The 26,216-nt window shown below is 34.6% G+C and overlaps 1 protein-coding gene across 2 annotated transcripts in view; it reads right to left on the reverse strand.

The window, feature by feature from the left end:
- Positions 1 to 16,430: 16,430 nt before the first annotated feature.
- The window catches only part of LOC6051714 (transcription factor Sox-14), a 115,744-nt gene continuing 105,958 nt past the window's right edge, over positions 16,431 to 26,216 (reverse strand). Inside the window, exon 5 of one of the 2 annotated variants that reach the window (XM_038253751.1) lies at positions 16,431 to 17,677. In XM_038253751.1, coding sequence (XP_038109679.1) covers positions 17,066 to 17,677 — 612 coding nt within the window. In that variant the 3' untranslated portion in view covers positions 16,431 to 17,065. The remainder of the gene's footprint in view (positions 17,678 to 26,216) is intronic. The other variant, XM_038253752.1, reaches the window with a different exon arrangement.

The following is a 26,216-nucleotide window of genomic DNA, read 5'->3' on the forward strand; positions in this document are numbered from 1 at the left end:
TTGCTGCCCCAGACAGGGATCTCATCGTTACTTCATTTGTTTAGGATTTGTTTATCAGCTGCGTGTTTTCTTTCTTTAGCGTTTTTTGTACTTCTTTAGGCCAAACCCTGCCTCAATCTGTCATTTATCAGAAAGTAAATTTGGCTGGTTTAACCTTCAAACGTTTCTACCTTTTATCTCTCCTCTGAACTCTTTCGTTTTATTCCAGAACTTTGAACAATTGTTTACTTTGTAGTTTCAACGTTGCGTAAACAATCGATAAAATTTAGGTCTTTTAGGTTAAGTTTGTTTTGTTTCGTTTCAAGAAGTGAAAATTGACAGAAACCTTATCACCCGGATCTGTCTTGATTTTTTTTTTGCTGGAAATCACTTCTTTTCAAGAAATTGAAGAACTTTTGTTCTCCCCCTCGAAAAAAAGAAAACCCCAGTCGTCGTGTTGCTTTCAGCCAATAAGAAAATTGGCGGGTGTGGTTTTTCCGCTATTAATCTCTCTCGCCGATTGTTGTTTTCTTTTGTCACGTTTGGCGCCCACAATGGGGGAGCCCTTGCGAAGGGAGCACTCCAGAGAGAGAGTGCAACAGAGAAGGGATGATTGCCCTTGTTCAACAAGCGCAAAGGGGGAGAGAGCGAGAGTGAGGTGGGGAAAAGTGCTTTTCACGAGAGAGAGAGAGAGAGAGAGAGAGAGAGCGGAGAGTTGGCGATTTGTACGCACTCGCGCCATTGTGCTTTTTAAATGGCGGCCGCCGAATTCTTTTGTGTGTGTTTTTGGTGGAAGGAAAGGGAGAGGGAGAATTTCCCCCACTGCATTGTTCGAGCAGGGTGGAAATCGGTTGTCATTGCGCCCTTTCTTTTGTTCGTTTCTATTTGCTTTTGTGTGAGTGTTTGTGTGCGAGAGAGGGAGAGCGGGAGAGAATTTTTCATCAAAGTGTGCGCGCGCTCCCCCGAAAAGTCAACTGACGGGTCGAGGCAACACGTGGTTTTTCGCATTTGATTGTATTTTTGGTTTGGTTCAACTTTTGAAGTATGAGGGTGGGTGAACATGTACACATAAAAAAGACAGGATATTTCATTGTGTGGTGATGGCTGTGAGCTTCCTGTCCCGTCGACTGTTTACGATTGTTCATTGTTAGCCATTCTTTTCATTGTGTGCGGATTTTGTGACAGTGATAACGTTGTTGTATTTTGTAGATTCACACATGGTTTCTTACTTTTTTAAACTCGACATTTGAATAAACTTAAAACATAATTTGGAAAATAGAATGTTTTATTATTTTAAATTTTTGTGTTATTTTTAAAAATCTATTAATATTCACCAAGTTCATATGGAAAGAACACAAAAAAGAACAAAATTGCTCAGATTGGGCTCAACATAGGACGAGAGGTTCTTTGAACGGTATTACTAGACCCGAATTTTTTTGTTTATCTATTTAATAGCTAACTATTTTCTTTAATACCTTACTTATAAATTCGAGTTCTGCGGCCCTATTTTTGTCAAATTTGATTGGTTGGTTGTGTATTAAATTGAAAAAATATATGTTTTCAATATTTCATCACCGCCATTTTGACTGCCATCTTGGATTTAAAAAATTCTAAATCACTTTAGCGTTGCCTGTTTTTGTAACCTGGATATTTAATTATAAGTTTAAAATAGATGATTTGGAAAACCGAAATCCCTTTTAAACATAAATTTAAACATCCGATTTACAATAACAGGTGATTTGCAAAGGATTCAAGGAAAAAAAGTTTGTTAATCGAATAATCTAGTCTTATATTTGGGTAATTCTCTACCAACTCACACGAAATCGGGAAAAGTTGCCCCGACCCCTCTTCGATTTGCGTGAAACTTTGTCCTAAGGGGTAACTTTTGTCCCTGATCACGAATCCGTTTTTTGATATCTCGTGACGGAGGGGCGTTACGACCCCTTCCATTTTTGAACATGCGAAAAAAGAGGTGTTTTTCAATAATTTGCAACCTGAAACGGTGATGAGATAGAAATTTGGTGTCAAAGGGACTTTCATGTGAAATTAGATGCCCGATTTGATGGCGTACTCAGAATTCCGAAAAAACGTATTTTTCATCGAAAAAAACACTAAAAAAGTTTTAAAAATTCTCCCATTTTCCGTTACTCGACTGTAGAAATTTTTGGAACATGTCATTTTAAGGGAAATTTAATATTCTTTTCGAATCTACATAGACCCAGAAGGGTCATTTTTTCATTTAGAACACAAATTTTCATTTTAAAATTTCGTGTTTTTTCTAACATTGCAGGGTTATTTTTTAGAGTGTAACAATGTTCTACAAAATTATAGAGCAGCCAATTACAAAAATTTTGATATATAGACATAAGGGGTTTGCTTATAAACATCACGAGTTATCGCGATTTTACGAAAAAAAAGTTTTGAAAAAGTTACTTTTTGCGTTTCTCTTTGTTTCGTCGTCCGTGTCTGTCGCGGGTGACGATGAACGGCCATGAACAACGACGTTTCAAAACTTTTTTTCGTAAAATCGCAATAACTCATGATGTTTATAAGCAAACCCCTTATGTCTATATATCAAAATATTTGTGATTGTCTGCTCTACAACTTTGTAGAACATTGTTACACTCTTAAAAATAATCCTGCAAACTTAGAAAAAACACGAAATTTTAAAATGAAAAATTTAGTTCTAAATGAAAAAAATGACCCTTCTGGGTCAATGTAGATTCGAAAAGTACATTAAATTTCCTATAAAATGACATGTTCCAAATTGTTTTACAGTCAAGTTACGCAAAATGGCAGTGTTTTTAAAACTTTTTTAGTGCTTTTTCGATGGAAAATTGTTTTTTTTTCGGAATTCTGAGTACGCCATCAAATCGGGCGTACAATTTTACATAAAAGTTCCTCTGACACCAAATTTGTATCTCATCACCGTTTCAGGCTGCAAATTATTGAAAAACACCTCTTTTTTTGCATGTTCAAAAATGGAAGGGGTCGTACCGCTCCTCCGTCACGAGATATCAAAAAACGGACCTCGGATTCGTGATCAGGGACAAAAGTTACCCCTAAGGACAAAGTTTCACGCAAATCGAAGAGGGGTCATGGCAACTGCTGTGTGAGTTGGCGGAGAATTACCCATTTGTAAAGGTAGTATGAAAACATGAAACGCAAATAACATAAACATAAATTACAGCTCCAGTGCGAAACTACCTGCTTTTTCTGTAATTCTCCAATGATGCTGAAAAGTCAAATTTTCAGAACTTGTATCGAGAAGCAAGATTTTTCGGTACTGTTTTGAAGCTGAGCAATTCTCTACCAAATCGGTATTTTTTTTAATTTTATTTTTTGTATTTTTAAATATGACTGAAACTTTATTGGTGCCCTCGGTATGCCCAAAGAAGCCATTATGCATTATTAGTTTGTTCATATAATTTTCCTTACAAATTTGGCAGCGTCCATACAATTTTTTTTTATTTATTTTTTTTTTCCATACAAAAATGATGTATGATAATACAAAAATCTGTATCTTTTGAAAGAATTTTTTGATCAATTTGGTGTTTTCGGCAAAGTTGTAGGTTTGGATAAGGACTACACTGAAAAAAATGATGCATGATATAAAAAAAATTGGTGGTTTTTAATTTATTTTTTTGTCACTAGAACTATATTTGCAAAAAACAGTTGAACTTTGTTGATACGACCCTTAGTTTCTGTGATATTGCCTTGCAAAGGTTTAAAAACAGGAAAATTGATGTTTTCTAAGTCTCACCCAAACAGCTCATTATTTTTCAATGTCGATATCTCAGCAACTAATGGTCCGATTTTCAATGTTAAAATATGAAACATTTGTGAAATTTTTCGATCTTTTCAAAAACAATATTTTCAGTTTTTTAATCAAGACTAACATTTTAAAAGGGTTAAACATTCAATATTACGCCCTTTTGACTTTTTTCAGCAATTTTTTTCCGTGTATTATTTTTTTCAGTGTAGTCCTTACAACTTTGTCCAAGACATCAAATCGATCAAAAATAAAATTCTTCAAAAGATACAGATTTTTGAATTTTTATGCATCTTTTTTGTATGGACAGCTGCCAAATTTGTATGGGAAATTATATGAACAAACTAATGATGCAAAATGGCTCTTTCCAATACTTTTAAAGGTTAAACTGGGCTAAAATGGGTAGAAAAATGATTTAAAAAAAAAAGTAAATCTTTCCCAGTTCCTGAGGGGAACACCCGTGAAGAGTATCGGGGCCGGCAAAAAAAAAAAAATGATTGCTTGGGGATATTTATATTCTACAAAACGATTTTTTAACAAACCAAATATTGTTTGTGTATCCATGCCTCGTTATGAATGTGCTTCGCTGTTGACGGAAATTTATCAAAACATACCACCCTCTTCTAAAAATTCGCGACCTCTCGGAAATTCCCTATCAAATTGATACAATCATTCTTAAATCGCGACGCATAACGAAAATACTTTCCCACCCATCCACGGACGATCGCTTCGGCCTCCATTGCCAATGAATGAAAATCGGCGAAAATCTTCAATTTATTTGCTATTGACGAGACCGCCACCATCGATTCCTCGCAAATGTATGAAATAATACATCCTTTTTGAGTGTGCGGCAACCTCATACCGATTCCGCAAATGTGCCGCAACGAAACGGAAAGGATTTTCCTCCACGCGTCCTAGAGGCAGCACACGTATGGTGCCTCCGATTCACGCAAATATTTAAGAAGAGCCCCGCGCCTACGCCAATTGAAGCGTATTTTGAGCCAATTTGAGGAAGCTCACAACAATATGTACCGTCGACTGGGGTGAATCGGGACATTAAGGATGAATTGTGACAACTGGATTTGCCATGACTATGAACAATATTAGAATTTTTTGCTTTGTTTCGGCCAAATTCAAAGCCTTTTACTGCAAACTTCAAGTTAGTTGATTATTATTTTTTTTTCACAAAAAATAAATTTCATAAATATAAAAAAACGAAAATTTATGCTCAAATTCTCGATAACTAACTGTACTAACAGCTTTGATAAATAAAGGAAAGAACGTGAAAGGTTCGAGGCCCTATAATTCGTGGAAAACGCGACGCTCGCGACGAATTGATACGAATCAATCCGGTACTCTCAACGTCAATATTAGAGGGAAAACCAGACCACATCAGAAGACGATTTCGAGGCAAATGACATAATAGAGCGGTTGAGGATTTGATTCTGCCATCACGAGAAACACACAGCACCGACGAACGTGTGGGACGCACCATTGAGAAGAACGTGTTTTTCGGCATTTTCCAGGTGTGAAAAATTGTTCGCCGCTCCATTTTCGCGCAATGAATTTCGATTGTTATCAGACACCTTTCTGGGAGGTTTTGTTGTGAGGTCTTTCTGGTAGAAAATGTTTTCGTTGGCGAAAATTAGAAAATCCGCAGTGGAAAACGCGTTCCTCAATAAGATGGAAATTGCTGGGAAAGTGTCTGCGCAATTTCTACTCTCTGGCAAACGAGGAAAACTCGTCTAATGGTGATGGGTATAACGATGAGCATTGTTTGGGTAGGAAAATACGTGCATGGTGACAATCTTAAATTTTGCTTTGAGTAATCATGAACAATATTTATAATGCAATAGACCTAACAAACTTAATGTATTTAAGAACTGTAAATCGGGGTAACATTGATAGGATTTCAGATTATTGTTGACATATTTTCCGACTGGTAAGGCCATGCATACTGGAAATAGGATTTTTTTCAATATTGTTAGAAAAAATAATTGAATTGAGAATTCTTATTTACATTCCGGGGTCATTCATAGTTTTTCTTGTTAAAATCGGATTGAAAGTGTGCAAACTTAATTTTGTTTGCCTATAAGTGAGGATGCTGCTATAGTTATGTTATTATATAATTAATTTACTTAACTGCTATGTCAGCGATTCTCAACGGGGGTACCGGGCCTACTTGATTTACATGGCAGGGGGTACCAGCCTAGAAGAAGGTTGAGAATCGCTGTGCTATGTTATTATTAACTTAACTAATTTTATAAGCTTTTTAACAAAATTCATTTCAATTTCAGGTAAAATTGATGAAAACATAGAATATTGCATTTTTTTAAACCGGGTTTGTTTGTAAAAATATGTATGACGTTGGTTTCAAACTAAAAACGAAGCACGACTCGAAAGTTTTCGAATTTTATATGAAATTTGTTCTACTTTTTTCAGATTGTGTTTCTATCTGAAACTTATTATTCAGAAACAAAATCGGACCCGAATGACTCTTGAGTTAAGTGGTCCTTAAACGCAAATAAATAAAAAAATTCAGAAACAATTTTCATTTTATTCTCTTGGGAAAATTCTCCAAGGAATACAGAAATGCAGACCATTTTTCGATCCGAACTCATACTCTTAATTTTTCGGAAAAATCTTAAGGGTGCACAGCAACGAAGGAAGTTGTTCTTCTTGTTTCAAATTTGTCAAACTTACGGACACAATCCTGCAATAACGGGATTGTAAAATTAGTCAAACTTTGTTGTAAATTGCTTTGTGGACAGTACTTTAGGGGATGAATAACAAAATATTGCAATAGAGCAATTCTCTGAGATTTCGGTCATTCGATTTTTTTTGTATTTTTTAATCCGGCTGAAACTTTTTTGGTGCCTTCGGTATGCCCAAAGAAGCCATTTTGCATCATTAGTTCGTTCATATAATTTTCCATACAAATTTGGCAGCTGTCCATACAAAAATGATATGTGAAAATTCAAAAATCTGTATCTTTTGAAGGAATTTTTTGATCGATTTGGTGTCTTCGGCAAAGTTGTAGGTATGGATATGGACTACACTGAAAAAAAATGATACACGGTAAAAAAAATATTGATGATTTTTAATTTAACTTTTTGTCACTAAAACTTGATTTGCAAAAAAACACTATTTTTAATTTTTTTAATTTTTTGATATGTTTTAGAGGACATAAAATGCCAACTTTTCAAAAATTTCCAGAATGGGCAAAAAATCTTTGACCGAGTTATGATTTTTTGAATCAATACTGATTTTTTCAAAAAATCGAAATATTGGTCGCAAAAATTTTTCAACTTCATTTTTCGATGTAAAATTGAATTTGCAATCAAAAATTACTTTAGTGAATTTTTGATAAAGTGCACCGTTTTCAAGTTATAACCATTTTTAGGTAACTTTTTTGAAAATGGTCGCAGTTTTTTATTTTTTAATATTAGTGGCCATGTTTGCCCACCTTTGAAAAAAATATTTTCGAAAAGCTGAGAAAATTCTCTATATTTTGCTTTATTGAACTTTGTTGATACGACCCATAGTTGCTGAGATATTGCCATGCAAAGGTTAAAAAACAGGAAAATTGATGTTTTCTAAGTTTCACCCAAACAACCCACCATTTTCTAATGTCGATATCTCAGCAATTAATGGTCCGATTTACAATGTGAAAATATTAAACATTCGTGAAATTTTCCGATCTTATCGAAAAAAATATTTTCAAAAATTTTAAATCAAGACAAACATTTCAAATGGGCGTAATATTGAAAGTTTGGCCCGTTCAAAATGTTAGTCTTGATTTTAAATTTTTAAAAATATTTTTTTCGAAAAGATCGGAAAATTTCACGAATGTTTCATCTTTTAACATTGTAAATCGGACCTATAGTTGCTGAGATATCGACATTAGAAAATGGTGGGTTGTTTGGGTGAGACTTAGAAAACATCAATTTTCCTGTTTTTTAACCTTTGCATGGCAATATCTCAGCAACTAAAGGTCGTATCAACAAAGTTCAATAAAGCAAAATACAGAGAATTTTCTCAGCTTTTCAAAAATATTTTTTTCAAATGTGGGCAAACATGGGCACTAATTTTAAAAAATGAAAAACTGCGACTATTTTCAAAAAAGTTACCTAAAAATGGTTATACAGTCGACTCTCTGGTTGTCAATATCCAAGGGACCGTCGAGGAAGAGAATCATCAGTTTGCAGAACGATGCAAAATGAAGACTCGATTGAAAATATTTTTTTCTTGATACCTAGCTATGGGAGAGATTCATGGCAACGTCCATCAAACAAAAACAAACTAATGTCAAATACCCTTCAAAGCTTCGTTTCGCCAAGAAAAATGTCTATGCAAGCCATGAGAAAGTGAAATTATTGACAACCGGAAGAGATTTCTAAGGCAAACAGAATCCAAGGGACCGTCGAGGAAAAGATCCTTCAAGCAAGGGAAAATATCGAGGAATGAAGATAATTGAAGTATGCAGATTGAAGGGACTGAAGAATTCATCGATAGATAGAGAATTATTGATATCGAGAAGATCGACAGCCAGAGAGTCGACTGTAACTTGAAAACGGTGCACTTTATCAAAAATTCACTAAAGTACTTTTTGATTGCAAATTCAATTTTACATCGAAAAATGAAGTCGAAAAATTTTTGCGACCAATATTTCGATTTTTTGAAAAAATCTGTATTGATTCAAAAAATCATAACTCGGTCAAAGATTTTTTGCCCATTCTGGAAATTTCTGAAAAGTTGACATTTTATGTCCTCTAAAACATATTAAAAAATAAAAAAAATTAAAAATAGTGTTTTTTTGCAAATCAAGTTTTAGTGTCAAAAAGTTAAATTAAAAATCACCAAAAAATTTTTTACCGTGTATCATTTTTTTTCAGTGTTGTCCATATCCATACCTACAACTTTGCCGAAGACACCAAATCGATCAAAAAATTCCTTCAAAAGATACAGATTTTTGAATTTTCACATATCATTTTTGTATGGACAGCTGCCAAATTTGTATGGAAAATTATATGGACAAACTAATGATGCAAAATGGCTTCTTTGGGCATACCGAAGGCACCAAAAAAGTTTCAGCCGGATTAAAAAATACAAAAATTAAAATTAAAGAAAAAAGACCGATTCCGTAGAGAAATGCTCAATAGTAACCGTAGTTTTGAAGATACTAAAATGTCTGTAATACAAATCTGGGTGCATAAGCTCTGGTTGATGTGCACCGTTAAACCTATCAAAGTCACCCAGGCTATCAATGTAACCCCTGTTTGTGGTATAAGAAGTTTGAGTCTTGTGTGTCATTGTGCTCAAGATATATAATATTTCCATATAATTTGAAATCCTAAAACTGATCAAACACAAATTGTTTTGTACCTTGATATGGGATTTTCTGATTGATTTGGTGCAAAGTATTTTTTGTCCTTAAACTAGAAAAAAAGAGAAATTCTTGAGTTTTTTTCAAAGGTACAATGAATAAAATTTTTATTTATGACTTTTTGGGTCTTTTTGAATATCCCTGAATGAAGGCAGTTAAAAAAAAACAGAAAGCAAATAAATTAATACCTTTTCTTATTTATCTTATGTTTGTTAGTAGTAGTAGAAGTATTTGACTTATTTTAACACCTCCTATCATTATTTTTTGCCTTTCTTGATTTTTTTATGTTTTTTTTTTCACAATTCCAATCTTTGCTTGATTTTCACATTTTCTGCTATAAAACGGTACCATTGTCATTGAAATAGTAGAAAAATGTGTAGAGGCATAGTCTGGGACAATACAAAAAATACTGCATAATTATTTTGAGAAAAAGTACACAAAATGTTAGCGAAAAACGTAGCCAAAGTTGACCCAGAAAAATAACCTTTTTAAAAACTTTGGCAAAGTCGCCTAAAACACGTCAAGCTTTCAATCCTACATTTTCTTAAAACTTATTAGTTCTACTTTCCAATGATTTTTAAGATCAAAAATTGGTTGAACATGGAAATATCGAGGCCCGCCTAGAGATTGGGTTGTAGAGGTTTAAAATAATAATAATAAAAAATGTAGAAATGAAACATAGTAAATTAGTTGTCATTATTAACCAGCCTTTCAGCCATAAACGCTGGACGGCTCGGAGAAATAAAATATAGGAAAATGAGTTTTTCAATATTATATAATATAGCCCAAAATTTAAAAAAGTCTAAAATAAATGTTTGAGCCGTCTCAAAAAAAAAAGTTATTCATTATTAAACATTATATAGAGAACAAATAGTTGAAAAATGAGAGCTAATTAGATGACATTGAGAAAACCTTTTTTCACGAAATTTAAGCTTTCATAGGCTGTATCTTAGCTACCAGCAGTCAGATGAACAAAGTAAAAAAATATCTTTTTGTTTTGCATATTTATTTAAGGAAATTGAAAGGAATTGTAGAAAATTCTCAGCTTTTCAAAAATATGTTTTGCAGGAGTAATTTTCCTTCGTGAAGAAATTTTAAATTGCAAAAAATGCCTAAAAATTAAAAAAAAAACGAACTCAAATGCCTATCACTTGAAAACGGTGCACTTTATCAAAACACATTAAAAGCCAATCAAATTTTGCATCTAAAAGTTATTTTCGATTTTTTTTAAATCACTATTTATGCAAAAAATCATAACTCCGGTACCATTTTTTGGTCCTACAACTTTGCCGAAGATAAATACCAATTCAAACATAAAATCCTTGCTTAAGATACAGATTTTTAAATATTCTCATGCCCATTTCGTTTCGTTTCGTTTCGAGACCGAGTCACGTAGCCTAGTGGTAACGCTTCCTCCTCGTAAGCGGTAGATCGGAGATCAAATTCCGGCTCGGACCAACACAACTGGTGATCTTCTCCCTTCTGGATTCGATTGCTTAGTAAAGCGAAGGTAGTGTATCATCACAAACTGGACCTTATCAAGACACCTTAGGAAGACAACCTATGGAATGTTAACATTAACCTTAACATGTTAACATCAAGTTGATTAATAAACTGTCACTGAATCCGCTTTGTAAATGCCGGCCCCGATACTCTTCATGGGTGTTTCCCTCAGGAACTGGGAAAGATTTACTTTTTTTACCATTTCGTTTCACAAGCCCGCGAAAAACCCTTATGATATTTTTTTACGCATTTCTAGAGAATTATTCTTTTGCAATATTGTTAAATGTTTAATGTTGAATGAGTCTTCATGAACCGTATTTGATATATTTCAACTGCAATGTGATTTTTTTTAAATCAATTTCATACACCATATTTTTTTATTTCAAAAAGAATTCATAGAATTAATTTAAAATCATTATATGCCTTCAGATAGAAGTTTGAGTTTCTAGCTAATACTACAATAAAACAACGATCTTCTCCCTCTCCCTAATTCGCTGAAAATCCGCTAATAAAGACATATTTATGATGAATAGTAATAAGCGTGGCCGAAGAGGTGGCGCAAACAATAAACACAAACGCCCTTCCCTACGCTGCTGCCACGCCACGTTATTATCGCTGGAGGAAAATCAGGACCGATTTTCGCACCCCTCGTCAGTAGAAGGGTACTTGATATGAAAAATCGAGTACAATATCAAAACACAAGCCAAGAATATGTATGACCGACAGGGCGCAGGTTGGCGATGATTTTTGGTAATCAAAGAGTGGGGTGTGAAAGGTTCGAGTTTTTGGTGTGGCTGTCCTGGTACTTCCGGTTGGCTCTAGGGTAGTATTTGAAGTCAACATTCACTGTTGAAATCCTGTAAAAAAAACTTTAGAACAATTACCATACGGACTTCAACACAATTTTGAAAAATTCGATGTTTCTGTGATTTAATTTTAATTTTTCCAAATAATCTCAAAATAATAAAAAGGTAGCTGACTTCGAATTTGAGTTGCATGAAAAATTGTCTTGATTTGGATAATGAATGCTTTTAATAATTCAAATAACAAAAAAGTTCCTCTCAATCTCACTCATGTTATGAACCAACTTCATTCTATTTCCAATTCATGCGTGTGGTCGCGTTCCATTCCGACAGATAGAGGGAGGCTTGGGCGCAATAAAATACGATAATCCTGGCTGGAGGATGGATTAAAAGTGCCATAACAATAAGTCGTACGCTTAGAAAATTGCATCAGCGCGACCCTCGACTCTTCCCAGGATTTCCGGCTCTTTTATTCTGGCCCAATCGGCCTGTTATAATTTGATTGTTTTGAGAGACCGTTTGGATGACCACGTGTATGGATGGTTGTGGAGGTTTAGTTTTGAGGACACGTGGAATTGCAGTGCCATAATTTCAAATATAAAAGAAGAAAAGGATTATGTTGATCGAAAAACAATTTCCAAAATTGCAAAATCGAATCCTTTCGGGAATTTGATCCTTCTTTTCTGACCAAAGGGACCAATAAAAGCGCCTTACTTATGACACGTAAAAAAGAGCACACGCGTGTTTCAACAAACACTTTTGTAAAATTGCAAAAAAGCTGAAATCCATTCTGTGGATTCTGTTGAAACGTCCTTTCAGACGGTAGTGCCACCACAGTGTGTCTGGTCGAGTGCAAATAAACCGATTTGTATACCGGCCAGGACACTCACGTGCCGACCCTGAAGGACGAAAGGAGGGAAGAAAAATAGTATCGATGAAATTTATTGCGGTTTATTTGAACACTCTCCGAGGGCTGTGGGGATGTCCTGTGTGAAAGGAGATCGGTGTGGTGGCCTAAAGGCTTTTTTATGTGCTAAACACGTGCAAATGAGCCCTGCATTGAGACTGAAGTGGGTGCCTTTTTCTTCTTTTTTTTCTCTGTTCGTCGATAAGAAGATAAATGGCCAACAAATAAACTGGTCGTGGACTGTGGTGGTGGGGTTATGAAGAATGAAGGTTGCGATCGGATTTCAGTGCAGTATTTTAGGCTTTGAGGGAATAGATGTTATATTTATATCTATCCTTATTAACTTTTGAAAGAACAAGAATAAAATTAGATTTTTTGTTAATTTAATTTCCAAATACTCTTTTGACTGAATTTGGAAGATTGGAAGAATTTGTCCGTGATCGAATTCACTCATGACATGATCAACTAATTTTCTTCTATATTCTGAATTTCTCAAACCTTAATAACCCGCACTAGATCCTCTTTTGAATGCGACTTTCCACCCCACTGAAAAGACATCCCACCCCCACGCAGTGTGTTTTTGTTATCAGAATAACACAGTGAGCCCATTTGTTTTCGAATAATGGACATTATTCCTCCTATTATGCCTTTTTATGGGCCCCGACGCTCTTTCCCCCTACTGCTCCCCGGGAAAAGCGTCGGAAAAACAATTTTCCAGCCTGCAAAAGGACAGACAACGTCGACGCAAATCTTCTTTATGCCCTAAAACTTTCCTCCAACCTTCTCTCTCTTTCTGGTGGGGTGAAATGTTCCATACTGTTTTTCCTTGCACCGCAAACCTTTGTGTGGGGCACAATCACAATCAGACACCGAGCAAAAACAGGTCCCTCTTTTGTGAAAATGTGTGTGTGGTTTTTGTGCCGAGGTGAGAACGTAAAACAATTAAAAGGGGGACTAATTTTTCGGGGAGCTTAGCATTGTTTTACGATTGGTTTATTATTTGGGTGGCTGAAAAAGTTTTAGGCGTCGGAGAATGTTATCTTGACAGAGACAGTCACGCAAGAGACGAAACGTATTTGGTAAGTCAAGTGACAGTGTTGAAAAGGATTTTGCAGCTTAAAATATGTGTTTGATGTGTTTTACTACATTGTTCACAATTAGAAAATGATTCTTCATTTTATTTTAAATTATTACGAAAAAAAACCCTCTCGATTCCCAGGAAATTTTGTCGAGACTCATTTAAAATTTAAACATTTAAAAAATAAAAAATTGTTTAGGGGTAATTCTCTACCAACTCACACGAAATCGGGAAAAGTTGCCCCGACCCCTCTTCGATTTGCGTGAAACTTTGTCCTATGGGGTAGCTTTTGTCCCTGATCACGAATCCGAGTTCCGTTTTTTGATATCTCGTGACGGAGGGGCGGTACGACCCCTTCCATTTTGTAAATGCAAAAAAAGAGGTGCTTTTCAATAATTTTCAGCCTGAAACGGTGATGAGATAGAAATTTGGTGTCAAAGGGACTTTTATGTAAAATTAGACGCCCGATTTGATGGCGTACTCAGAATTCCGAAAAAACGTATTTTTCATCGAAAAAAACACTAAAAAAGTTTTAAAAATTCTCCCATTTTCCGTTACTCGACTGTAAAAATTTTTGGAACATGTCATTTTATGGGAAATTTAATGTACTTTTCGAATCTACATTGACCCAGAAGGGTCATTTTTTCATTTAGAACAAAAATTTTCATTTTAAAATTTCGTGTTTTTTTCTAACTTTGCAGGGTTATTTTTTAGACTATAACAATGTTCTACAAAGTTGTAGAGCAGACAATTACAAAAATTTTGATTTATAGACATAAGGGGTTTGCTTGTAAACACCACGAGTTATCGCGATTTTACGAAAAAAAGTTTTGAAAATGTTACTTTTTGCGTTTCTCTTTGTTTCGTCGTCCGTGTCTGTCGCGGGTGACCATGAACGGCCAAGATCGATGACGACCAACTTTTTCAAAACTTTTTTTCGTAAAATCGCGATAACTCGTGATGTTTATAAGCAAACCCCTTATGTCTATATATCAAATTTTTTGTAATTGTCTGCTCTACAACTTTATAGAACACTGTTACACTCTAAAAAATAACCCTGCAAAGTTAGAAAAAACACGAAATTTTTAAATGAAAAAATTTGTTCTAAATGAAAAAATGACTCTTCTGGGTCAATGTAGATTCCAAAAGTAAATTAAATTTCCCATAAAATGACATGTTCCAAATTTTTTTACAGTCGAGTAACGGAAAATGAGGGAATTTTTAAAACTTTTTTAGTGTTTTTTTCGATGAAAAATACGTTTTTTCGGAATTCTGAGTACGCCATCAAATCGGGCGTCTAATTTTACATAAAAGTCCCTTCGACACCAAATTTCTATCTCATCACCGTTTCAGGCTGCAAATTATTGAAAAACACCTCTTTTTCGCACTACGACCCAATTTCACCCCCACTGACGGTACTGCAAAAAATCTGTTTATTCCTAATATTTTTTTAATTTAAGTTAAGTTTCATTTAAAATACGCCTGGGATTTTTTCTCAAATCTTTCACTAAGCAAAACTATTTTTTCACAGAAAATTCAATTGAAAACTACACATTTTATTTTTTAATTTTGCAATCATATCGGACACTTTGAAGCTTTCGAAAGATTTATCTTCAATAAAATAAGTTTCTCTGAAAAATTAGGATTTGAGGAATAGTTTTCTGTAAACTTGATTAAATTGAATGATTAAAATAATAAAAAATTTTTTTGTATATTATGTAAATAATCGAATAAAGTTTTTGTTAAGCAGAAAATCCAATATTAACATACCAACGCCCAAGGCTCCAATAAAGTTGGAATGGTAATTTCAACTCAATGGTTCTCGGGCATAACTCAACCAATCAAGATGATTCTTCTTTCCAGTGATTTGTTAGGATGTCAAGATGATTCTAGAATTTTGCAGAACTTAATATGATAAAATCTGTAGTTTTTGCGATCAAAAACATCGGTCCAATTTTTTTTTTCGCGTGTAAAACAAATTCGCCAAAAATTCCGCGGTGGCAGTTCGTTTTAAAAAAAAAGGTGGAACGATGTTTTCGGTCGCAGAAATTACAGAATTGAGTTCTGCAAAGTTCAAAGATCATCTAGACATCCTAACAAATCACTAGAAACAAGAATCGTCCCGATTGGTTGAGTAATGCCCAAGAACCAGCGAGTTGAAGTTACCGTTCCAGCTTTTTTGGGAGGATTGGGCGTCCGTGTAATTTGGACATGCGTTGGGCGTTCCAGTGTTAATAGGGAAACAGCTTGTTGGCATATCAGCACTTTAAAATTCACCTACAGCTTCTAAAAGGCGTTTTGATCTGAAATCGAGCAATAAACAGTCCAGTAGGAATATGCAAGCAGGTTTCGCTCAAAAGTTTTGCAACATAAGTTGATGGAAAAAAAGGTTAAAACAGCAAATTGGACGGGAATAGGACCAAATCCTTGACCTGCCAAACATATGATAATTTTTCTTTTATGTTCAAGTATCCTTTCATGTTTAATGTGGTCTAGATCATCAAATTTTCAAGCTTTTTTTCGATTTTGCATTATGATAGCATACTAGCACTTGCATACAACCTTGGAATTTAATCATCAGTTGACTAGTTCTGCTATCGTCCACCAGAGGACTTGATTCAGTTTGTACTTCATAAACTTGCATGCTGCTTCTATGCTATCAATTTATGCTCAGGGATATGGGTATGATGGGCATTTCAAGGATAGTATAACAGTTATGCTCCCACGTCAGCCAAGACACCTTTAAATAAAACGCACACCTTATTTTGTGAGTAATTTTACTTTTTATTATGCTCAATCAATCAAATGTTCGTTTTTTTTTTCCATTACCTTCTTACTGAGAGATAGAGATGCTACGATTTGAGTAATTCCTTGTCTTGGAAAATCTATACAGAGAGTGGGTGAGGGAGTGGAAAGTGGGAAATAATTTAACAACTTTCGATTACCTTTACAGTTTCACGTTGCATGTGTGGTGTATGAATGCTTAACCCTCAAAATGTGTCATGAGTGCGACTTGCACACAAGCGCGGGTGTTTAAATTTCTACTTAGTACGTACAGTATTTCTTCTTATTTGTGTTTCGTTAAAACATTTGATTTTATATTCGTTTATGGTGAGTGTTTTTTTTTGAGAATGTTCAAATTAAACATAATTATATTCGCTAGCGTTTTGCAATGTGAGATATTTTAACCTTACCGTTCTACGAGTAATAATTTATGTCATGGATGAAATTTTATACAACTTTTATCATAATCTGTTCTACGGAGTCCTTAGCATAAATCACGTGCCTGCCTGCGTGTCCTTAAGCGTTGTTAACGTTTCGTATGCAACCTTAAACTGTTCTAAAATGTGTTCTCTCGTTGCTACAAACTGGTATAATGTTTAAAACGCTTGCGCCTACTGTGTGTTTGTGTGTGGTGAACTACGCTGGATAATGCTTGAGGTTTGCGTCTTTGCTGTTCTACGGAGTTAAAAACTCTGCCGAAAAGGACACGTGCACGCGCGCGTGTGAGTGGTTCGTTTCCAATGAAAGAATATAACACTTAATACTCTAAACAGCAATACTTATCGTTGATCTCTCGATTTTTAAGCCCTAAATGTGTTCAATAATCTCTGTCGTCCATCACTTCGGAGTTTGGTCAAAATATGACCGTCAGCGGTCTCCGGTAGTCACCGGTTCCACCCGATCCGGCGGTTGACCCCCCGGACCCTCCAAGGGATTGCCCCGCCCCGGCGTACTGGTACAACCCGGCGGAACTTCCCCCGAGCAGGTTGTTCGCCCCGTAGCTATTGCTGTGCAGCGGTGAACTGTCCACGGGTTCGCCCAGCTGTGGTTTAATGTCCACGTTGACATCGCTCAGCTGGGGCGTCGGTTCGCGGTCATCGCCGTTGCTCAGCTGGTGCTGGTGGTGCAGCTGATGTCCCTGATGGCCACCCTGTTGACCGGACTGTTGTTGCTGTTGCTGGTGTTGCTGCTGCTGCTGCTGTTGATGTTGCTGCTGCAGGCTCGAACTGGAGCCGTAAATCTTCGAGATGTCGAACGCGTAGTTGGCGGCGGCCTGCGCCCGGTCCTGGTACATCTTCGAGTCGAAGTAGGCCTTCGTGAGGACGGTGGTCGGGTCGAGGTAGGCGCTGTACGGGTTCGTCTGCGACTTGGTCGAATCGTACAGGGCGCCGGCTGCGGCCGTGTTCAGGTAGGCGCTCCGGTCCAGCGCGAACTTGGACACGTCCATCTGGGATGTGATGGAGGACTGAAAGGGGAAGGAAGACATAATTGTTAGTTAAAGCTGATAAAGGTTTTGTATAGTTCTTGTGATAGGTTTTTTAAACCATGGTAATTTTTTAAATTGTTTTCAGTTTTGTTCGAAATTGTTTGTTTTAAACTATGTTTTGGGAATTCAATCAAAAAGCAATAATTACACAGCTAAAAAAGTAGTAATCTAGCTGCGTGTAAAAGGCCTGGGTGTAAAATAAATATTGAATTATTTTATGCAATTTTATGTGATTTTACACCCTGAAATATGTAGCCCATCAGTATGGGAAACCTACTTGACCGAAATGTCAAGTTCATATATATGCGTTTATCCTTACAGCTTTTCATCGGTCTGATGGCCGAGTGGGCTAAGGCGCCAGTCCTTACTGTTGGTGCTGGGTTTGAGTCCCGTCGGTTGCAATTTTATTTGTGTTTACAAAAATTGTACATGCAGCGTGTAATATTAAGTGTCTTATTTGACAAAGGTGATGTGCATGCTTTTGCATGTGATTTAACCATCGGATTTTTTGCTGTGTATCAAAATCACCAAACTTTTTTTTTGGTTCCGCTATCTTGCCACGCGATATAAATAATTTAGACATACATGATAGTTCTAAAATAGTAACAATTCAGCAATTCCCCACGAAAACAGCATGATTCGGCGTTCCTTGGCCGAAATAATTAGACCCGTATTTTTTGTTTGGTCATTAGTTGCGTCTTTTAATACCGAAAATTTTGGTGTCCAAACATGTATAGGTCATCGCTTAAATTTTAAGGTTATCGCAGTTTTAGTGAAAAATCGATTTTTTCTCGTTTTCGTAATTTTCCCGTCGAAAGACCTAGTTTTTATTTTGAAAAAATCGTATCTCGGTAAATTGAAAACATAACTTCACAATTTTTTGATATATTATGTAAATATTTTATTATTTAATATTTTCAGACATAGGCTCTTTGGTCCCGAGACCTTCAAAAGAGCGTTTTAAGTTTTTTTTTACCTTTTCAAATGTTAGGCTAGATATTTGAAACTTCAAACTAATTTTCCTATAAAGCCTGTCTAATACCTTTTCGTTTGCCTTAAAGACAGCTAAAATCGGTTGAAATGGTGCGGAGTTATATTTTTTTGAAAAATGTGGTTTTTGCAAAAATCGACGAAAATGGCCATTTTTCGGACCACCCTAACACGGCGTAGGTCACACTAATGGCCAGACACAAGTTTACATTTTATATACAATGCAATTGATATTGATTATTAATTAATTATTAATCGAACTATATAACTAAAAAAATCAATTTCAAATTTCAAAACATTTTTAAAATTTGATTCAAAGATTTGATGCTTTTCTCGCAAAAAAATATTCAAAAACAGAATTTTGTTTATAAAATCAAAAATAATATCTAAATAAAACTGGAATTTTTTTTTTTTTAAATGCATTTAAGGTGAAGCCGTTGATCATTTTCGAAGAAAATTAATCATCACTCTGAAATTCTCTGTATTGAATTCAATTTAACGAATTTCTGCACCAAAATGAATCAGCATGTGCCGGTTGTTGCCTTCTTGAAGCCACTGAAAGAATTTTTGGTCTAATTCAAATGTGTTTCAATTTTTTTTAATAATTTTGTAGTACAATCATTGACGTCCTAGTTGGCAATCATTGATTAATGACGATTTCCATAACTTTGCAAGGAATGGAATAATCGTTACCAAAAGAAATCAGCATGTGTAGGGCACTATTCTTAACAACTTGTAGAAGGAATTTTGTCAAAATATTGATAGCGACGCAAAATTTATATCTTTGAACGAAAAATCATGGCAATGATGGAAGTCTTCACGTTAACAACATTTGTTTGCAAGTTATACATAAATTTGGACAACTTTATAAAAAAAAGAAATCTGTGGTTACAGATTAGGGGACCATCCATAAACCACGTGGACACTTTTGGGTATGGCGATTGTCCACGGTCCATACAAAAAAGATTTTTTTTGTATGGGCAATTGTCCACGAATGGGGGAGGGGGGGTTTGAGATTTCCGTAAAAAGTGTCCACGTGGTTTATGGATGGTTCCTAGAAAGAAAAGAACTTTTTTTTTTTGCAAATAGGTACCTGCTTTTTTTTATATATTTTTTTGTTATATAGTTGAGAAGTTTTGCAATAGCATATATCTGGAATCATGTTTTAATTATTTTGTTAATTTTTACTAGGTTTTATGTTTTTATTGATAAAATCAGATCTGAATAATTCTTGTGTTAAGTTTCTAAGATTTAAATAAAATACATAAACAAATTAGATTGAGGTGTCGAAATTGAAAATTTTTTGTTTTATATAGATTTCAAAGGATTGAAATTCAAATCACATTTTTTGATTCTTAGGCAAGTTTTTAATCATATTTAAGCCAAACTTTTTTTTTCAAATTAGAATAAAGTCCAGACTCGATTTTCCGAAGAAAAATTTCTCTTCGGATAATCGAAACTTCGAATCACGATTTTTTTGTTTTGTTGTTGTCTAATTTTTTATAGTCGAGCTTGAGCCCCTGAAATACGCAAAAGTGATTTAAAAAAAATAAATCTCAGATGGCGACCAATGCATTTTATTATTTAATAGGCAATCAAGTATTAAAATTTGACTAAAATAGGTTAGCAGAACCCGAATTTGATGTTTAAAACAAGAAAAAGAAAATAAAACAAAACAACGGAAAACCGAAGTTTTGATTATCGTCTTAAAAGCACTCTTCTTTCAAAATGATCCAATTTTCAAAAAAAAATAAGACTAACATTTTAAGAGGCTTTTAAATGTGGCTACTGGTGTAATAAGCATTTCGAAAATATTTTTTTAATGAAAATGTTAAAACCATGTCCTGCAAATTTAATTGCCTTCCTTCACTCCTCCTTTACCTTTTGGAGTCGAGGGACATAAACCTTTACAAAATTTCGTAGTGGCTTGACATACATGTTTGTAAATATTGTTAACAACCCGTAATTTATATAAAAAAATACTCAAAACTATTTCTTTCGTTCTTCTAACATTTGCTATCCCGTTCAGTAAAACTACAAGCCTTTCAATTCATAACTGTAGCATATTTTTATATTTTGCAAAGTATTCTTAATGCTATCAAGGCGATTATTCTGCATTTTTAAAATATTTCAAACCGCTGAAAAAAAATAAATTAAACTACAGGTTACTATTTTATATATTACTCAAGATATATTTGACCCACACCTTCAAATCAATATCAAAAGATCATTCACCGATTGCCTGCCCGATTTCCACCTCGAAAAAGTAGCAACATCAAAAGTTCGTTCTGCCCCATAAAACCGTTTGAAACTATTTCCGGCCATAATCCGGCAGCCACAATGTATAAAAATAAAATAAAAAAGGTGAAAAAAGCAGCAGAAACATATCACACTCACGAATGGCACAGTCACGGGTCCGATAGAAAAGAAGAAGAAGTAGAAAGAAAACTAATTTAGTCGGAAGGTGAATAGTTTTGGCATAACAATAAAAGTGTAAAAAAAGAAGCGAAGGGGCTTCCTAATCCGCCACAAATCATTTGTTACGATCACGAAGAATCGATTAGAGTGCCATCCGCTCCAAAGCAGAGCGCTCGGCGTTAGAAAGAGAATGCGACAAAAAGAGAGTAGAGAAAAAGGAGGAGCGCGACGGGTTTTTGATTGGGGGCGGAGGGACACGACACGGAGAAATAAGAGAAAGAGAGAGAGAGAGAGAGGTGTCACAGAGACAACAACAACAAAAAGACAGTGACTGCCGCTTGGGATTCGAAGCCACGCGAGGGGAGCCGCTTGAAGCCAGAAAACACATTATTATTGTTAATCAATAAAAATATAAATGAGTAAAAAATTTATGCAAACCCGCGGCTGAGGGAAGAAAGAAACTAGAAGCTACCTTCTGGATACGCCAACTCATTTTTTTCGGGATGTGGATATTGGACGGGCGAAACAGCATGGCAAAAGCGAGCGGGAATCGATGAATCAAGAAAACATAACCTGGCGATGTAGACACCTAACAGAAAGGTTGTAGATTTTCTTATGTGATATTCGATGCGATTGTTATAAAATTTATAAAATCTTCATTATTTGAAACCCTGTTGATTTTTTTTGGCGATTCAAAGCATTTTTTCTGATCTGCATTTTTTGTTAATTTCCTTTAATTTTGAGATTAGTTTGATATTTTTAGTTGAACCAAATTCTTATTTATAAATTCTGGTTTAACTTTGTTACATACATTTCATGATTAAACTGCAATACTGCAATCCTAGCAGAAACTGCAATCAAAATAAAAAAATGCTATTGACAGTTAATTAAACTGATAAGTTAATGTCAAAAAACAGACACTGTGAGAAAACGATTGTGAACCGTACGAAACTGACAATCTTTAAGAAAAACTGATTTTTTGGGGCATTGCAATTAGCAGTGGTTGTAGTTGAAATTTAAAATCAGGACAAACTTTTGAAAAAGGCCTGGAATTCAATATAACGCGCTTTTAGAATGTTACTCCAGATTTTTAAATTCTTTAAATATTTTTTTGAGGAGATCAGCAAATTTCAAGAATTATGATTTTAGTGCTATTAGGAGAACTTCTGGAAAAATTAAACTTTGATGTTTTTTTTTTATATTTGAGGGATGTATATTGTATTTTCGATAGATTCGTATTTAATTTTTAAAAATTAAAGGCTCTGCTTTTAATTATTACTTTTAAATCATTATTTCTTCAAAAAAACAAAACTTGGTGGCCAAAATTTATCTTATGCTTTTCTGTGGCTAAAATGATGCCGTTTTTGTTCAAAAATGAAAAAAAGTTTAATTTTAAGAACCTTAAAAAAATCTGGGGAATTCTATACCAACATTTTATAAATTCAATGTTTAACTTGTACAAATAGCTAAAAGCAATTTGACTCGTTGAAAAAATTATATATATTTCTTTACTTTTGGAAATAATAAATTATAAATCACAGGTTGAAAAATAATAAAAAAAACGGCTTTAAAAATTGTGTCCGTGAATTAATAAATAACTGCAAATAAATAATTCCAAGCTCAATTCCCATGTTATGCCATCACACATTTTTCTTTGAAAATTTTGAAAGAAGCGCAAATTGCTTTAGATTTCATTGCAGCTCAGGTCAAAAATTGCAATATATTAATGAATCAAATTAAAATCATTTCTTTGACTTTGACTGCGGGTTAAAATATTATGTTTTAGTTAAAAGTGTTCTTTAATTAAAAATTGACAATTAAATTGAACATTATTTTGATTTTTTTTGTTTTTCATTCCCTGTTTTTTCAACAACATTTTATTATTTTTTTTTTTCATGTCTGTTACTAATTTCAATTTAAATTAAAGGTTAAAAATTGAAATTACAGGCCACGTGGATTGTGGACTTAAATGAAAAAAATGTTTTAAAATGCATCATACACATATCCAGTTCTTTTGCAATCATTGATTTCCAAAATTTCAAAGTACTGACGAAAATTTTATTTTTGCGAGAAAAAAAAGTTTTTGCGGAACTGTACAATGTAATTTCATAAAAGTTCAAAATATTTGTAAACGAGTCCAAACATGTTAAGTATGATTATCAATGCACAAAAATGCATTTTAGATTGTTCTCAGTTAATTAGACTTCCAATTCTATTGAAATTTTTATATTTTTTTGAAAAAATATTTTTCTGCCCCCTGATTTTTTGGACCAATTTTGAAGGGTTGTGGGGGGTTATGGGGCGACAGAAACTTTGAAAAATATTTGCAACGGCCTTACACAAAAAAAAATTATGGTTATATTAATCAGGGAATGATGACAGATTTTGTTTAAAAAAAGTGTAATATTACATAAGGAACTGATAAATTTTCATCAGTTTCTGATGAATTTCCATCAGGTTCACATTTTTACACATGTTTATGTCAAATTACTCAAAAAAAATGAGGAAATCTTCCAAAATTCAACCAACCAAATATTCAACCTTCCAAAATTCAACTTTTTTTCTGTGTAGTTTCAGCCTGATTTTCATCATTTTATAATAAGAGATATAGCAAAATGTTTTATGACAGATTTATACTTTCAAATATTTACAAAATATCACAGAAGTCTTGTTTATTTGTTTTTTTTTTAAATAAAGAGTTCTGTGAACCGGAGTGACATTGATTTGATTTTGTTTTTTTTTGCAAAATATTATTCGAACGGAGAGATTTATATTTTTGGACATGTAGTACAGGTAAGTATCTAAATTACATTAGTTAAGAAATTACCTTTTGAAGTTGAAAAACCAATTAAAAAGGTGGAAACAGAACCAGATTTCAAGTGTTGCCATTTCCCCGTAATTTTTTATGTTGGATTCTTTTATTTAGGTACAACACTTTAAGCATGAAAGAATTTAGACACCAAATTTACAAATTAGCACCAAGCACCGCACCTGATTTTTTTGAAGTGCGGTGCTTATCAAAGTTACCTTACTACAAGTGCGGGTTCTTATTTCCCTTCCCTGACATGTACTTGGCCATACAAGGTCCATTCATTTTATTTCCAATAGTGCTTTAACAAATATTTTCGCTGAAATTTAATGTTTAAAAAACCGGTGAAACGTCACGGATTTTCTTACAAATTTCAGCCTGAAAGTGTGCATATTGAATTCATTACGCAAAATTACCATTGGTAAGGTCACTTGGAATATTTACTTTGAAAAAATTACAATAAAAGGTTTGTTTAACTTAGTTCAATAACTTTTGATAAAATGTTTATGTATGTAAAATTAATAAAATAAAACAATTTAAAGAAAAGTTTCAAATTGGATCGACATTCATTAGAAATTCTTTATTTTCATAAAAATTAAAATAAACTGTCACCAAAACCAATAATGTAGCAAGAATAATATCTTTCTTAATTTGCTATACAACTTGTTCTTCTGAAAATGCCCATGAATCTGGAAATATTTTTGAATTAACTTAAAAACTAACGTTTCAGTGCAAAAATGTAAAAAAAAACGATAATGCAGTCCGTTTTCGAATCGAATTGCATTATTTTTTGTTATCTTATTTTTGATTGCTAAGCGTAAGTATGACTTCTATACTACTCTAAAGTAATTAAGAATTTTTAAATTCAAGATGGCTGCCAAAATGGCAGTGGAAATAAACTGAAAATAAGTAAATGGTAATCTAAAGTACAATCATTCATTCAAATTTAACTAAAATTTGGTCTTGATTCGATTTTTTGAAGTCCCATACAAACCTTCGGATAATCTAAATTTCGGATAATCAGAACTAAATTTTAAATGTTTAAAAATTTATCATTTCAAAATTGTATATTCACAATCACAAGATCAATAATTGCAAAGTTTCGAACATTGAATACAACTTTTCTTCTACCCTACAAAACAGTACCCCCATTCTATGGTAGCAAAAGCCATGCCGCCGTGCCAGTGAATAACTTTATGATTAGCGCACATTTCTTCCTCCGCTGACGACGACGACGACGGCGATCAACGACTGTGACTGGCTGGCTGGCAAGTGTGAAGCGCACGCGACGGGGGTTCGAATCCCGAGACAGACGACGAGCAGCCGCGCAAAACTCAACGCGACACAGGCCAGGGCAAATTAAAAACACCGCCGACGACGATCCCCGCTCACCTGCCGCACCTTCGAACAAACGAGACACACGGTGGAGGAGAATAAAAATTTCGATAATCCTCCAAAACAAGAAGCTAAAATATGATACCTTTCTCGACAGTAGGGTGAGTTGTCAATTGTTGGTAATTTTGGGCAATTTAAAATTTTGAAATGCATTCACATGATTAAAATGATCAATTTTGACAAATTTATCAACAAGTTTCAAATTGCCCCAAAAGCCGTTGCCAGCTGTCATTTTGCGGCAAAGACTTTTGCAAAGACTCCAACCCCATCCATCCCTCACGGAGTCCATGTCCTCGTCACGGTCGTCGTCGGCATCCATCGTGCGGTAGTCGTCGTGCTGGTTGTTGTCATGGTAGTCATGGTCTCGGTGTCGGTTGCTTGATCACAGCAGGCTCTTCCTTCTGGCAGCAGCAGCATTTTAATACAGTCGACTCTCTGGTTGTCAATATCCAAGGGACCGTCGAGGAAGAGAATCATCAGTTTATAGAACGATGCAAAATGTTTGGCAAAATGAAGACTCGATTGAAAATATTTTTTTCTTGATACCCAGCTATGGGAGAGAATCATGGCAACGTCCATCAAACAAAAACAAACTAGTGTCAAACACCCTTCAAAGCTTCGTGTCGCCAAGAAAAATGTCTATGCAAGCCATGAGAAACTGAAATTATTGACAACCGGAAGAGATTTTTAAAGCAAACAGAATCCAAAGGACCGTCGAGGAAGAGATCCTTCAAGCAAGGGAAAATATCGAGGAATGAAGATAATTAAAGTATGCAGATTGAAGGGACTGAAGAATTCATTGATAGATGGAGAATTATTGATATCGAGAAGATCGACAGCCAGAGAGTCGACTGTATTTAAATGAGTTTTGTGCCACCACCGCCACCGACCGCGTCAGAGCCTACT

This window comes from Culex quinquefasciatus, chromosome 2 (assembly GCF_015732765.1).
Source record: "Culex quinquefasciatus strain JHB chromosome 2, VPISU_Cqui_1.0_pri_paternal, whole genome shotgun sequence".
NCBI classification, from domain to species: Eukaryota; Metazoa; Arthropoda; class Insecta; order Diptera; family Culicidae; genus Culex; species Culex quinquefasciatus.